At 31.0% G+C, this 16,042-nt stretch overlaps 1 protein-coding gene across 3 annotated transcripts; it reads left to right on the top strand.

Annotated features, from left to right (window-relative positions):
• The first annotated feature begins 6,198 nt into the window (after positions 1-6,198).
• On the top strand, positions 6,199-14,550 carry LOC101216676 (RNA polymerase II C-terminal domain phosphatase-like 2). 3 transcript variants are annotated; one of them, XR_969271.2, is made up of 15 exons: positions 6,199-6,765; positions 7,007-7,477; positions 7,972-8,182; positions 8,524-8,681; positions 8,841-8,911; positions 9,002-9,107; positions 9,199-9,288; positions 9,375-9,516; positions 9,711-10,019; positions 10,114-10,259; positions 10,329-10,382; positions 10,716-10,812; positions 11,075-11,489; positions 11,817-11,902; positions 14,032-14,115. XR_969271.2 is itself a non-coding variant. In XM_011655382.2 (15 exons), exons 1-15 carry the CDS (start codon positions 6,496-6,498, stop codon positions 14,144-14,146), a joined length of 2,481 nt encoding a protein of 826 aa, XP_011653684.1. In that variant the 5' UTR covers positions 6,200-6,495; the 3' UTR covers positions 14,147-14,550. The 3 variants fall into 3 exon arrangements, 2 of the variants coding, with proteins under 2 accessions (XP_011653684.1, XP_004147918.1); XM_011655382.2 differs by having other exon boundaries at positions 6,200-6,765; positions 10,123-10,259; positions 11,075-11,238; positions 14,032-14,550; XM_004147870.3 differs by having other exon boundaries at positions 6,201-6,765; positions 11,075-11,238; positions 14,032-14,550.
• The last annotated feature ends 1,492 nt before the right edge of the window (positions 14,551-16,042 follow it).

Raw genomic sequence — 16,042 nt, forward strand, 5'->3', positions numbered from 1 at the left:
AAATGTATTTTATATCATAAAAATGATAAAAACTTTTTAATGATATTCTTTTGAAAAATGTATTCGGATATATAATAGATTTTAGTTGACGTAATTTTTTGAAGTAAAACCTAATCAATTAAAATTGTGAAAAATGAAATACCCAATAAACCTTTATGCATGATATATATCACAATGTTATTGATAAAATTATACATGTACGTTTTTAAATAACATATTTAATCCACTAATATAAGGTGAATTCAAGCTCAACTCGACGTCTAGTCAAATTTTAATCAAGTGAGTCAAGCCTAAAAAGTTGAGCAAATAAGTTTGGTCATTGAAACTTGGCTTGACTCGGTTTATAAGCCTAAACAATATCTTAAGTTCTTGAGTTTTTACTTTCGTTTATAAGCTTATAAAGCCAGGGACAGATCTATGTCTCCTCACATTCTTCGTTTTTGTATTTTGATACTAAATTTGAAATGTCAGATTACAATTTATATTAAATAATATTTTATTTTAACTAAAATTTGATTTTGGTGTAGTGGTTGTGGCCCACAAAACCACAATAGTTTTATTTCAAATACCACCCCAAATGATTTTCTAAAAGTTTTATTCTACATATCAATAATTTTCTTACCCAAATGCTTTTCTCAATATAATTTGATTTCTTAGAAGGAATAATTTTTAAAAAAAAGATAAAACCCTACCTTATTTACTAATTCTCATTTATTATCTAACAAATATTTAGAAAAAAAAATGCTAGGATGGTCCAAACTTCAACTCTCAACAATATTCTATAAAAAAATATTATTATTTCTTTTTACTTTTTACTTTTTGATGCAATTTTTAAATCTACATATTTACATTACAAAAAATCACGTGGAAATTGTCGGTCCTTTATTTCTACAAATATAGTTAATGTAATTGAAGCATCAGTAAAATGTCGAGATATTTTTTAAACAATTTTTAGTATGTTTATTACACAGTGTCCGATGTTCCGTATACAAAATTTCTGGATTTGCCACTGTATGAAGCCAATTACTTTTTTTTTTATATAAATTTCATATTTATCATGATTGAATTTTGATTATTGTCGGATGATTTTTTACTTCTTTTTTTCTTATTATTTGTCATTTACTATTATCTTCTTCATATTATTATTTCTCATTCTTCATATTTTTGCTTATTGTTGCGATTTATTTATTTCCTCCTCCAAAATTTCTTCCTTCTTCATTTCTCATATTCTTTCTTTCTTCTTGTTTCAAGATATAAATGATATTGGTATATGATCTAAACAATTGTATACCAATATATAAACAATCAGTTGTCTATTTCATATAGAAAGAGATAAACCACTATCACTAATAGATCGTTTAGACTAGATACATGATCGTTTATACAAGATACATTATCGTTTTGCCTTGGTACCGAATCGATTAGACTTGGTACGAGATCATTCAGACTTGCTACGTGATCGTTTAGACTGAGTACGATATCATTTAAACTAGGTATAAGAGTATGGGTACGAGATTGTTTAGACTAAGTACAAAATCATTTTTTGACGCATGTGTCATGTGTGACTAATTAATCGTGAGGATATTTTTTGTTATTTTATGTTGTGAATTTGTAAGATTTTTTATTTTTTAAAATTGTTTTATACGGTGCAAATATTTTTGGATTTTGTTCTATTTTTTAAAAAACCACAAAACAAATTTTATGAAACAACCTCATTTATTTATATATATATATATATATATATATATATATATATATATAAAAACCACAAACCAGTGCTCGAAAAGAAAATTGTTTCTTTTTTTTTCCTTTTTTGTTTTTTAAGACAATTATCAAATTTTTCTTAGATGAACAATGGCATCCAAATACATTATAAACTAATTGTCACACTTCATTCAAAAGAAAAGAAAAAAAAAACTAATTGTCACAGCATTCCAATAAATTCAGAGGAATTCTCGTGTATAGCAAAAGTTTTGAAACTATTTATCAAATATAACAAAAGACTTAATTGAGCTATAGATAATCGAATAGATTTGGCTATATTTTGTATATAGTTTAAGTTTTTAATATATTTGAAAATGCGATGTAAATTTATTTATCTCTGGTTAATGTTTCTTTCAATCAAATGTTTTTTATTTATCTTAAAATTATTGAAAACTGAAAAATCAAAACCATGACATGGAAAATTTGCAATTTTGGAAAATTGTTTCACTAATTATTTTAATTTTTTTGGGGTAAAAATTAACTTTTAGATCTTAAAAATAATTTATTATAAATAAATAATAATTATGGTGTAACGCCTACGTATAATGTCCAAATAAGGTCGCCTCATTTATTATGTGTCAAGAAACCATACATCCTTAGGAGTCGTTTGGGATAAAGATTATTAAAACTATAATAACCACATCTTACTGTAGTAAATACTATTTAAAAGTCTCAAATTAGCTACCGTAATTACTATTTCAAAACTTTCAATTTGCTACATTATTTATTATTTGCTATAGTTTTTAGTATTTGACATTCATCATTTTTTTTATTATTTGTTTTCGTGTTAATTATTTCTTTATCAAACTAAAATAGTTTACACACCTTAACTCATATTTTCATAATCCATACTAAAATAATATATACAAAATAATACAAACTATTTTAATCAAACTATAATAACTTAAAACAACAATAACTCACTTCTTATCTCTAAACAATTTTTTTGATGTCTAAGTAATACCACGTCCTACTTATCAAATTGCGTATAAAGTAACTTTTGGTTGGTTTTCAAGAATATAAGTTACATGATGGGAAAAATCAATAAAGATGGACCCATCCATAATTCTCCAATTTCTTTCAATTTCTTCCTTTATTTTATTTCCATATTTTATTTCTCATTTTTATTTCTAATTTTCTAATTAATTTTTTATTATTATTATATTTAAAAAATATATACTCGTAGTCACAGTTTGGTTCCTCAATTTTACAATAGATTTTAGTTTATAAACTTTAATTAAACAATTTGGTCTCTCTATATATTTTTATGACAATTTAGTCCAGTAGAAATTAGTGTTAAAATACAATAAGTTTTTTCTTTTTTTGTCAACAAAATTAATTAGAGACTCGACCTTTTTCTACTATATATATGACATCATAAACTAATAAAAATTGACCTCTAATTTTGATAATATTTTTTTTTTGTTTTCGAGACTAAATTATTACAAATTTGAAATTAGTACGAGGATACAAAAGATTAAATTATTAGATACTAAATTTTAGAGAAAATTTATTTACGAAATCTAAAGTATAAGGAACTAAATTGTTATAAAATAATTTTAGGCACTACTACAAAATTGGCCTTTTGATGTACAAATGTTCACATTAGATACAGATGTCAGTTAAGCTAAATAAAGTTGAACATAATAACTAATTTAATTTTGATAAATTCACCTATTTCAATCTAATTATAATTACATTAGTTAACTTTTAAAAAATAATATTGTACTATTGATGCATAGAAAGTAATAATTGGAAAAAATAGTAAATATTTAAGGGTATTATTGATGAATATCGTGCTTTCTGAGCCAGTTAACGAGGGTCTAAATTTTGTGCTTCTTGAAAAATAGTTTTTTCTTGATGATCAATTTCCATCAAAATATCATTTTTCTTAACGAGCCTTGTTCAAGATATTATCATAAACCCTGAACTATAAATTTATTTCTAGATGGGCAATACCCATCAAGATGTCATTTTTGTGGATGAACATTGCCCATGATCTTTTTGGTTTTTGTCCATCAAGAAACCCTAGACGCATCAAGAAAATTCTAAACTCATCAAGAAATCCAAAACAAATATATTAATTTTTTTTAATGATGACCTTTGCAAATCAAGAAAATTCATCCATTTATGCGTCTCGTCCATAAATAAAACCTAATTATCTTGATGAGCATTGACAGTAAACTAATATATTATCGTTAGATGTTTATTGTCTATCAAAAAGTAGTTTTTATTGACGTTTGTAGACCATCAACAAAACCAAGGGAACTTTACCTATCAAGAAAATCAATAATCCACATTTTCTTACTTTTTTTTGTATTTCTTCAACAAAATAAGATGACTTTTTTTTACGGACGTGGCCGTCAAGATAAACATTGTATCGATGGTCATTTGTCATTACCATCAAGAAATTAAAATTTACGTGTGTAAGACCAAATTTGTAGTAGTGAGGAACCAAAGTAAAGTGTTACTTCAGCATAGTATAGAGACCAAAAGTGATTTTTAATCTTATTTTTTTTACAATATGTGAAGTAAGAGATTCAAATTATTTTGAGATTGATAGTACAAATATTATGTCAATTTTATTGAGAAAATCCTCTCACTTTTACCACATAGAGTAAATAGAAAAATAATAGAGAAACTAAAATAAAGCAATAATGATGTACAAGCACAAGAATTAACATGAAAAGACTCTCAATTGAAGAAAAAAAAATGAAGTACTAGAAAAATCTGCTATGTGAAAAAATTACATTCTCCTAGAATGATTTTTTCTCCAACCTCAAATGCAATAACATACTTTCTCAAACTTTTTCACTAGTTACACCTTCTTTCCGCTCCGAACTTAGTTAAAGAACAAAATGAATTTAAGTTAGAATTCACATAATAATCTTAAAATATTTTTAACTAGATAAGTAAAAATCAAAGAGTACACGTGCTTGAAACTCATTCTCATTTAAAATTTAATCGATGTAAACAAACTATGCTTCTAATATTTTACCAAAATTTAACGGATTTAAATATGCTTGTTTAACTAATTTGATCTCTCTCACCTTCATGTGGTTTTTAATTTTATATAAAACAGTGTGTCAGTGTGTGAATGGTTTTAATCTCACACCATCGGTTTGGAAACTGTTTTTTACTCATTCAAATCACAAGATCTTGAAAACTTTTAGACTTGAATTACATGACCAAACTTGCCCATTGTCCAAACTACAATTATTAAAATCCCGAAGATCAAAATTTAAAAGTAACGAGGCCAAATGGGTAATTTAAACTTAATATTTACATTTTGGTTGGTCATGAATTTTGTGTTTTTTTCAAACAGCTTTTGCATGAAATAATGTGTGCAATAAGTTGCTTTACTTCAAAATATATGAATTATGCAGCAGAAAATTGAATATATTTCAAACTTAAAAAGATTGTTCTTTTCTATACATCTTTTAAAGTTTAGGTCATTTAGTTTTTAAAATAAATGTTTGTTTCATAATTCAATTGATGATACGATAGGATGCTCGTCAAAGTAAACTTGGCGATTTTTTATTATAGAGTTATGAGGTTTGATCTCTACCCACCCACCCTCTATCCTAATCATGTAAACAAATTATAACCTACAAGCTATAATAAATAACTCACCTTCTCAAACAATTCTTAGATGTTGGTTTTTAGATAATTAAGCTTATAAATAGTTCTTTCAATTCATAAGTTTTTATATTTTGCATCTACTCTGTACTAATGTTTTAAATCAGTCAAGTTAAGTTTTATGTGTTTATTTGAGAGGTAGAAAACACAATTGAGAACTTGATAAGTAACTCGGATAAAATTTTAAAAATAAAATAAGTATAAAACAAAACCTTATTTTGTATGTTTGAATACCTCTTTGACACCAATACAAAAGTTCATAGACTAAGAACACAAAAGGGTCTAATCTAATTGAAAGATTAACACGAACGCGATAATCAAGACGTCTCACTAGAGATTTTGGACTTCCTTTACCAAAGTTGTACATTATTAAAAAAAAAAACAAAAAAAGAAATGTCCAAAAAGTACCTCTAAACTTTGCCATATATTTTGTTGAAAATTAGAATAGGATGATGGACCTTTCAACAACTATTTGGAAGGAGAAAATAGGTTGAAATATTAAGTTGTAAAATAATGAAGAATATTAACCGAAGTTCAAAAAGGTAATATTGGAATGTTTTTACTTTTTTTTTTTTTAGACAACATAGTAAAAGAATTATAGGATTTAAAAAAAAAAAATTGAAGGATAATAAAAAGAAAAGAAATAAAATAGAAAAGAAGAGAATAGGGGACCGACTGGGTTGGAGAAGGAAGGGGAAGGGTAGTCATTTTCGTAATTTCAACAATTTAGTAACAGCCTATAAATACGAGTTGGATCCATGGCGCCTATAAATACCAACCCGCTACGTTTATTTCATTTGTTTGAAACCAAAGGCCTGAGGCCACGAAGAGAGAAATTTGGGAGAGAGAGAGAGAGAGAGAGAGAGAGAAAGAGTTCGGAAGAGAGACTGGTGGTGGGGCTCTCAGAGAGAGAGAGAGAGAGAGAGACTGACGAGAAGAGTATTAGGAAGAAGAGAGAAAACATAGGAGAGAAAGAGAGAATAAGACTCCATATTCAACTCTACTCTATTCTATTAATTTCTCACATTTTCCCCCATTTTTCTCTTCTTCTTGTGATTTCTTTCCACGTTTTTTCCATAATTTTTGTTCCTTATGAGCCGTTTAGGGTTCAAATCCGTCGTGTTTCACGGCGACGTCCGTCTTGGGGAACTTGACGCTATTCCGGCCACCGACCAGAATTTTCAGTTTCCGAACAACGAGATTAGAATCCACCGTATATCGCCGCCTAGTGAGAGATGTCCTCCTCTTTCAGTTCTTCAAACAATTTCTTCATTTTCTCTCAGGTGTAAGCTACAATCTTCCCTGCCTGTTGAACAACCGCACTTGATCCAGCTTCACTACTCTTGTTTCCACGAATTGAAGGTTTTACTCATTTTCTTGATTCTTTTCTTTTCTCTTCAAATGTTTTCTTTGAGTAAATGTATGTGTGTTTGTGCGTGTTTCATATGGATACTGATTTTCAACGTTGTTAATTCATTTAATTATGAAAGTTTCACTGTGAATTTGGTGTGGAGTTGAGTTGAGTTGACGTTTGGAAGTCAGACTGTATTGTGAAGTTAGTTTTTAATAATTTGGATTCTGATGTTTTTATACGAACTTACAGACCGCAATTGTCTTGGTTGGAGATGAAGAAATTCACCTTGTTGCAATGCCGAGCAAGCAGAAGAACTTTCCGTGTTTTTGGTGTTTTGCGGTGCCTTGTGGCTTATATCTATCCTGTTTAGGAATGCTAAATCTCAGGTGTCTTGCTATTGTTTTTGATCTAGACGAGACACTTATTGTGGCGAACACTATGAAATCTTTTGAAGATAGAATTGAAGCTCTTCGAATTTGGATTGCGCGAGAGGCAGATCCATTGCGTATATCTGGAATGTCTGCTGAACTCAAACGGTATGTGGAGGATCGGTTGTTGTTGAAACAGTATATTGAACACGATACAGTAAATGACAATGGGAGGATTTTTAAGGCTCAACTGGAGGAGGTTCCTCCACTAAATGGCAACTGCGAGAAAGTAGTTCGTCCTATAATTAGATTGCTGGACAAGAATCTTGTTCTTACTCGCATCAATCCAGAGGTTGCCTCTAATTCTGATGCTATTTATTTACTGCTGTTGTGCCAATAAGTTCATTTATAATTAATAGACCTAATTATTATTTTTGGATTCATTTTGGGCATTTCATTTAGGTTTACCAATTTAATAAGATAAGGTTAGAACTGAGAAATTTGAAGTCTGTTACCATGAATAATTCTTGGAAGAAATCTGAATAAAGTACACATCTAACTCAAATCTCCATCTGCAGCCTGGTTTCTCTACACTTTTTGTTCTCTTTTGAATAAGAAAAATGTTCATATACTTTAACCTTAACCAAGGACCAAACTTAACAAACTTAAATAATAGGAATAACATGAATTCATAATTTTTTCTCATTGAATTGTATGATGTGCCTACTAACAAACCTGGTTTGATATGAGATTCATAGAGGTAATTACTAGGATGAACCTACTATTGGCCTATTGGAATGACCCAGGGGACTGTTTATCATTCTAAAGTCATTATTCTCAATGCAGATTCGCGATACCAGTGTTCTTGTGAGGTTACGTCCTGCATGGGAAGACTTAAGAAGCTATTTAACTGCTAGGGGTCGCAAGCGATTTGAAGTTTATGTATGTACCATGGCTGAAAGAGATTATGCATTAGAAATGTGGAGGCTTCTTGATCCAGAAGCTCACCTGATTGCAACAAAGCAGCTTCTTGAACGTGTTGTTTGTGTAAAATCAGGTAAAAAACCTAATAATCCTATTCTGAAGTGGAAACTATCAATTCTATAGATTTGTGCCTTGGCACATACCTACAGGATAGGAGTCGTAGATTCACCTGTGTTACCTGATGGCTGATACGGACAATGAAACCCACCTTGTGAACCTGAAATTTGCAAATTGTTAGGTGCTTTGAAATTTAAATAATTTTTAGGGACTGTAGGATCTTTCATTTAATAGTATGTTAATTGAAAAATATGTATTTTCCTTTTTATTTGTAGAAAAAGAGAGTAATCCTGTTGTTTTTCTTACATTTATTTCTTGAGAACTTGAAACCGATACTTAGGTTGGGGGATTTGGCAGGTTCTAAGAAATCTTTGCTGAATGTCTTCCAATCCGGTTCATGTCATCCAAAGATGGCCATGGTTATTGATGACCGTTCAAAGGTTTGGGAAGACAAAGACCAACCGCGTGTTCATGTAGTTCCAGCATTTACTCCTTACTATGCTCCTCAAGCAGAGGTATGAAAATGTTGCCCCATTTGTAATATTATTTTTAAATAAATAAATAAAGATCAAGACTAACTGAGTGCTTAATAATGTGATATTTCTTTTTTTAAATAAATAAATAAAGATCAAGACTAACTGAGTGCTTAATAATGTGATATTTCTTTCAAATAGACAGCAAATGCAGTCCCTGTCCTCTGTGTGGCAAGAAATGTTGCATGCAATGTCAGGGGTTGTTATTTCAAGTAAGTGTAACTAGACGTGCCGACTTACCTGCACACAAACACCTGCCTTTATTGTCTTTGAAAGCTAATCATATGTATTTTTCCTTGCAGAGAATATGATGAGAGTTTGTTGCGACGGATTCTGGAAATTTCTTATGAAGACGATGTGGTTGATCTACCTCCTGCTCCTGATGTGAGCAGCTATATGATGTCAGAGGTAGGTATTTGAGATGAAAAATATTCACCTTACCATTAAATGATTGTTGGTGGTCTTTTTATTAATTTCTTCACCGATTAATTATTGATAGGAAGCTGGTTTTGTACCCAATGAGACTGTGAATGCTCCAATTTGTGAAGGAATGAATGGGGCTGAAGTGGAAAGGAGACTGAATCAACCGGTGAGTTTTTCATACCTGCTGCTAATGTTTTATGTTATCGGAGTAACGAGTAATAAAGGGCTTTACGTAAAATTCTTAACATTCAGGATGATAAGCATGTAATAGATATGGCCAATAATCCTACTACAAGCCAAACAGATGCGAGAGCAGATACTTCTCAATTACCAACTCCTCTAAATCCGAATATCACTGGACCAAAATCTTCAAGAACTTTACTGCCTTCTCAAAGTATGGCCTCTTATGTTCTTATTTTTCCTACCCTTTTAAAATGAGAAACCAACTTCCATTTTGTCATTCTGTTACTTTTTCCATTAGTTTACTTTTTACTTTTAATTGTATAATTTATTCTGCAACGGTTAAACATGATTTGCTTCTTACAAGAGAATAGTACTCATTTGTTTCTTCATATTGTATTGTATTAGAGCCTGGTTTGCTTGGGGCTCCTGTCAGGCGAGACATCTCTTCTGATCATGACATGAAGAGAGGACTCCTTGCCATGAAACCCAGTATAGATCTCAGGACTCAGACCTTTGGTGATCCCCCTATTCTCTCCAGAATGTCCCCACAAATATCAGCATCTGGATTACAGGTGCTAGGAGCTTCATTAGTGGATGAGGATTCCAGTCAAGGACATCAAAATCGTCGACCTTCAGGACTTATTCCAGAATCTGATGCTTCGAAATCTGATAAACACCGTTCTCATCAGAACCTTTTTAGCAACAATTCACAAGGTTTTTCTTTTACAAGTTCTCTTTTTACGGGCTTATGGTGAAGTGTGACGATCATTTTCCCCGAACTTAAATCTACTTTTTTACCTGACTGAAGCTTTGACAGGAGTTGCTGCTATATCTCAAAATCATGCATCTAACAATAACAAAGAACATCAAACTGAAGCAGGGATTGTTTCTATACCTCCGCCTTCTTTATACATTGGAGTTCTACAAGAAATTGGTCGTAGATGTAGTTCAAAGGTACAGTGCTAGTTTTTTACTATGATTTTAATTCTCACCACGTGTTTCTCACTTTGCCTAATTATGCAGGTCGAGTTTAAAACTGTTGTCAGTACCAGCAAGGATTTGCAATTTTCAGTTGAGGTCAGTGAAACTACGCTCTTTGTAGAAAATTTTCAACTGTACATGAACTAAAATGGAATAGATTATTCATATTTAGGTTGGTTTTTTGCTGCCTTTTCTGTCGAGTAAACAGAAGAGTAAATATTTTAAAGAGCTTTTAGTGTAGGATTGATTCCTCACGTTGTTCCATATTCTTCCTTTCCAATGTTTCATTGGCCTTGATGTAGAAAGCAGATAAAAAAACATAAAAATAATCGTTGTGTCTTTTTGTTCGTTGGAATTAAGAAGCATCGTCGAACAATCTAATTGTGTTAGAATGTGGCAGATTTCATTTTCTCTGCTTGTTCGGTTCAGGTTTTGTTTACTGGTGAGAAGATTGGTGTTGGATTGGGTAAGACAAGGAAAGACGCTCAACAACAAGCTGCGGAGAATGCGCTTCACAATTTGGCAGGTAAAACTGCATCCTCTTTTCTATTCCACTACTTGGATATGCTTCTATTTCATTCTATCTTTTTCCTTTTGATTTTACACTAGACCTTGACGTTAATTCTTAAACATGTTGTTTAATATCTTCTATTCTCTATATTCATTTTCCACGGGAAACTCTTAAGATGACGGTTTAGAGTTTATGAACAAATATTGCTCCATGGCTATGGAATGGAAACTCTTACCTATGTATATGTATATAAATTCTGTATCTTTATGGAGTGCAGATAAGTATGCTGCACATATCAAGCCTCTTATGGGACCCATGGATGCAGATCTCGACAAGCTTTCTATTGGCGTTGAAAATGGATTCCTATGGGACACAGCTGCTCCAGCAGTTAACGAGTTGCCGAAGGAAGAAGACGTTTGGCATAAAGAAAACAGCTCCGAGGTGCGAATTACTAGTAATCCATCAGATAGATGATTTGATTTTTGTGGTTCAAAAACATAGGTGATGCTTGGATAAAGGGTATGAAGGAAAGTAATTTCCAGATGGGGGTTACTGCTCACAACCTTCCCCCCTTTCTACTTCATCTCATTGCACCAACAAAAACCGAAACACTCAAAGGCAAAGTTAGCTGCTTCATGTTTTCCCAATGCTGCCTCTTTATGTGCAGGCCTCTCTGAAAACATTTTAAAAAGGTATGAGCTCGGTGGTCAATCCCCAGTTTCTACCCCTTATCCAAGTACCTCCCATGTAGTTGATTTGATTTTTGGTCTCTTTTTCCTTATGTCCACAAGTTTTTAAGAGTATTTTTCGCTATTTAATGAAATATAGCTGCACTGAACTTTTTACTTCTATTCATTTGTTAGCTTTCAAGTCAATCTTGTGGAGGACTTGTGTTGAATAAAAATTGAAGAGAATAGAAGCTTAAAACTTAATTGGTTATGTCAAATTATATTATACATTTTTGTTCCGTAAAATGCATCTTTTAATATCTTTTTGTGATTACTGACAATTGCTTCCAGGGTTGTGATGAACCCGAGAGTACTAATTCTGATTCGACAAATCATCAGCAGCCGCAGCATGTTCAGAAGCGGCAGAGTTCCCCGAGGTAAACACTCTCAAATTTGTCTTTCCTTCTTTTCTATTTGGGGTTACTTTTACGCCCTATCTGTTCACAATTTGGTTTTTAGCCCACACTCCCTTCACTTGTAAATCTTTTTGTTTTGCTATCTACCCTTTTTTAAAAAAAAGAAAGAAAAAAAACTTGATTTTGAAAACTAAAAAATATTTAAAAACTTGCTCTTTTTGGCATCTGGATAAAAAAATCGTCTCTTATTCTGAAGACAGTTGCATAGAAACGGGCTTAATTTTAAAATGCCAAAAATAAAAATAAAGTCATATTTGGTAAAATCTATTTCTATCTCTAAATCTACTATTTATTTATTTCTAATGTTGTAAAAACCAAGTCAGTTTTGATAACTAAAAAAAAGGAAACAGTAATATTTGGAATTTGGCTAACCATTTCAACTTCTACTTAAGAAATGGAGAGAATAGGTTTAATTTTTTTAGTTGAGTCAAATCTGGTGAGACCAAATAGATCCCCCACCCCCACCCCCACTTTTAATCTCAGTGCAATATAAACTTTACGACTTGGTTCTAATCTTCTGCATGGTGTTGAACTGAAAACTTGAAAGTTGAAAACTAGGGCCCATCCTTCACCACTACTTAATTTTCTTTAAAATTTCAAAATGGAATAATTATATTTGGAAACTAATATTGCAAAACTTGTTTAGTTACCATTTGGCCTCCTTTTGATAACCCTTCGTTTTTTGTTTTTTAAAATTGTGTTATTCTTTTTTGTTTTTTGTTTTTTGTTCTTTTTTCCTTTTTACTATGGTTTGCTTCTTTTCCTATTAAACATTTGAATGGAAGCTAAACGGTGTTTATAATCTTTGTTATCTAAAACTATAAATGAAGCAAAAAGATGTTGGAAACTTATAAAAGATGTAAGCTCATTTTAATTTTCTGTTTTTGAAATTTACATCTGTTTTCGATGAACACCTTTGTTAAAATGATACTTGGAACTTTTATTCAAATTGTAAAGACTGAATTTCTTATATTTTCTTTTCCTTTTTTTCCTTTTTTTCTTTTTTTTTTCTTTTTTTTTTGTCAATGTGAACTTGGTATTTAAAATGTTTAATTACTCATTTTTCGTAATTGGTGTACTAAATATTTTTTTTTGGTGAAAACTTATTTTCTAGGTCTCTTTCGATAGCAATTTGACTTTTGAAAATTATGCATATTTCTTTGCTGTTTTTCTGAATTCTTAGCTAAATTTTAAAAATAAAAACAAGTTTTTAAATCTATAATTTTCTCGATATCGTTTTATTGGTAGAAACTAGTTAACACAACATTTGCTTACTTTTCAAACACAAAGAAGTGTTACCAAACAAAATTTTGGTTTACAAAGTATGGGTAAAGCATGAACAAAATTACTGTTTTAGATTCAAAATTCAAAATTTGACTTGGCTTTTAAAACATGGATAATAAGTAGATATCAAAGCACGGCAAGGGATTAGAGGTGGAAGAGATGTTTTTAGGCCTACAAAAATTAAAATAATGTTTTTTGAATTTGTTTTTGTTATTTAATTTCTACTAACAGCTTAGTTAATTAAAATCTTTAATTAAGTAAGAAGAAACCATTGTAAACAAATTAAACAAAGCAAATCCTACAAAATTGTAATGGAGCTTCAGTTACCCAATTTTCCAAACAAAGAAACATAATTAATTGTATTTTAAAAAAATTCTGTTTTTCCTGAATTCTCAGATTAGAAATAAAAATAAAGGGCTTGCAAATGAGTGCACATATATACACACATATATACTCGTATAAGTATGGGGTAATACTGATACTTCATCACAAAATTGATATATACTCGTATAAGTATGGGGTAATACTGATACTTCATCACAAAATTGTGTTTAATGAGTTTTTGTGATAACGTGAATATTTTGTTTTTTTCTTTATTATTCTTAAAAAAAACCATATATATGTTTGTGTGTGTGTGTATATATATATATTAAAGAAAAAAGAAGCAGAATCCTATATTAACATTACTGGAAGAATAAAGAATATTATCTATTCAAATCAGATGGTTTTTTGGTGCTATAGATTTTTATAGTATTATCTTCTTACCAAATATATAAACAATAGTGAATATATTTTATTTGTTTCAGACCATTTCCAAGTAAACGTTCAAAGGAAGATCAACCACATGGTCCTCAACATCATCATCATCAGCTTCCACCTTCACGCCAACAAAAAAATGGCCATTCCAATTCCATTACTTGAAGACCAACGATCGATCAATCAATAAATAAATAAATATCCATCCCACCAAAAAAAGAAAAAATGTTAAAATTTTTGTAACCCAGCCCTTCAACTTGGCCTCATTTCATGGAACAAAAAAGCTTCTTCTTGCCTCCCTAAGGGCCTTGAGGTGAAGAACAAAAACCCTCTTCCTTTATTCTTTTCCTTTTTCTTTCTTCTTGAGAAATACGGGCTGTAAATTTTTTGTTCCTTTTCTTTTCTTCCCATTTTGGGCCTCCTCAGTCCTATTTCTTACTGGCTTCCCTTAAAATCACTATGTTGGCCGTTAGTGTGGCTGTACCCTTCTCTCTTAGAAATACTACAATTTCAATCATTGTGTCATTACTCAAGTGATGAAAATTAGTCTTTTTTACCTTTTGTTTCTCTATTTGTGTTTACTATTTTGTATATAAATTTGTTTCTGTTAATAATATAGTTCATTTTAGTTAGAAAGAAAATGCTTCGGATTTTACTCAAAATCTTTGATATAGATATCATACTCGACTAAGGGAGAAAAAACGTCACTTTCTGAAAGCAAAAATTTGTAAGATACATTAAAGCCATTATTATTCTGATTATAACATGCAAATAAGACTGAGCAATTGGACGATATTATAATCCAATGAAACAAAGTGAGTTTAAAAATGTGAGTCTAACTGCCAAAATTGGACGATGGATATCCAAAATTGATGGATGGACAAAGCAGAAGCCACTCCAAAGATATGAATCACCTCGAAAACTGCAAGGCAAGAGACGCCGCAGAGGGAAAAAAAATCAAGGCTAAATAGGTAAGGGTGGAGTCAGAATCGTCAAGGAGGCCCTTAGATAGATTATGCTACGACTGAGGATTAATTATTCAATCCAATGTTTTCTTAATCGCCGTTTCTTTTCTAAAGAAATTAAAAGGGAGCAATTCCCTGTCAATTTCCCAAAATACAAAAATGGAAAATTTTGCAAGAATGAAGAAAAAATGGGTTTTCTTGTCTTCGTCCACATCTCTAGTTGGGACCTCAAATATTTTCCTATGATAAATACTTCAATGCATCGTGAGACACATCCACCTCTCCCATCACAAATCTTTGTTTTGACTTTTAAGGTTTCTAATGTGTGATCAAGTAGGCTCAAAAAAGATGGTCACACTGGAATTACTCAAATGTAGTTTTTTTTTTCCTATCGCGCTTCTGCATTTTTGTTAACTCATCTAAAAGGATTGTAGTTAACCGTATAAATTTTAGTGAACCAAAGAATTGATTCAAACATTTACTTCACAATCATATTGGCTGATACTATCAAAGCGAGAGAGACAGAGAGACAGAGAAGAAAAAAAAAGGAACTTGATTTCCCAACCAATGAAACATGAACGAACGAAAAGTATAGTTTCAGGAAAAACTTGAACCAAAAGCTCAATCCCGAATCTATTAAGACATAGTTTAGGGTTTAGATCCAGACGTCAGAGACTCAAACATCAGTACTCCACCCCACATGCAAATGCAATCAGGGAATATGAAGTGAGTAGCAGCAAACTATGGGTACAGCTAAGAAGAACCATGTCAAAATCCACAAAGGAAAAATAAAGACAGGTACTCGTATTTTAAAACAGATTTCCATTCAACAAACATAATTCATCAGATTTCAAATGTTTTAGGATCGCCTTTTGATCACCATTGTAATACAAAACAACAATAATAATAATAAAGCCAAATAAACCCAATTTCACCTCTTTCCATTTTAAATACCCAGATCGACCAAAATTAACATTCATCAAAGTTGAATGCACAATAAGATATTAAGGACTAGATATAAAACACACCTCTTCTACAGCAATTCTATCCAACTTTAGAATTGTTTACCACAAATAAGAATTCTAAGTCGTCTTAA

Source organism: Cucumis sativus, chromosome 4, assembly GCF_000004075.3.
Source record: "Cucumis sativus cultivar 9930 chromosome 4, Cucumber_9930_V3, whole genome shotgun sequence".
Lineage (NCBI taxonomy): Eukaryota > Viridiplantae > Streptophyta > Magnoliopsida > Cucurbitales > Cucurbitaceae > Cucumis > Cucumis sativus.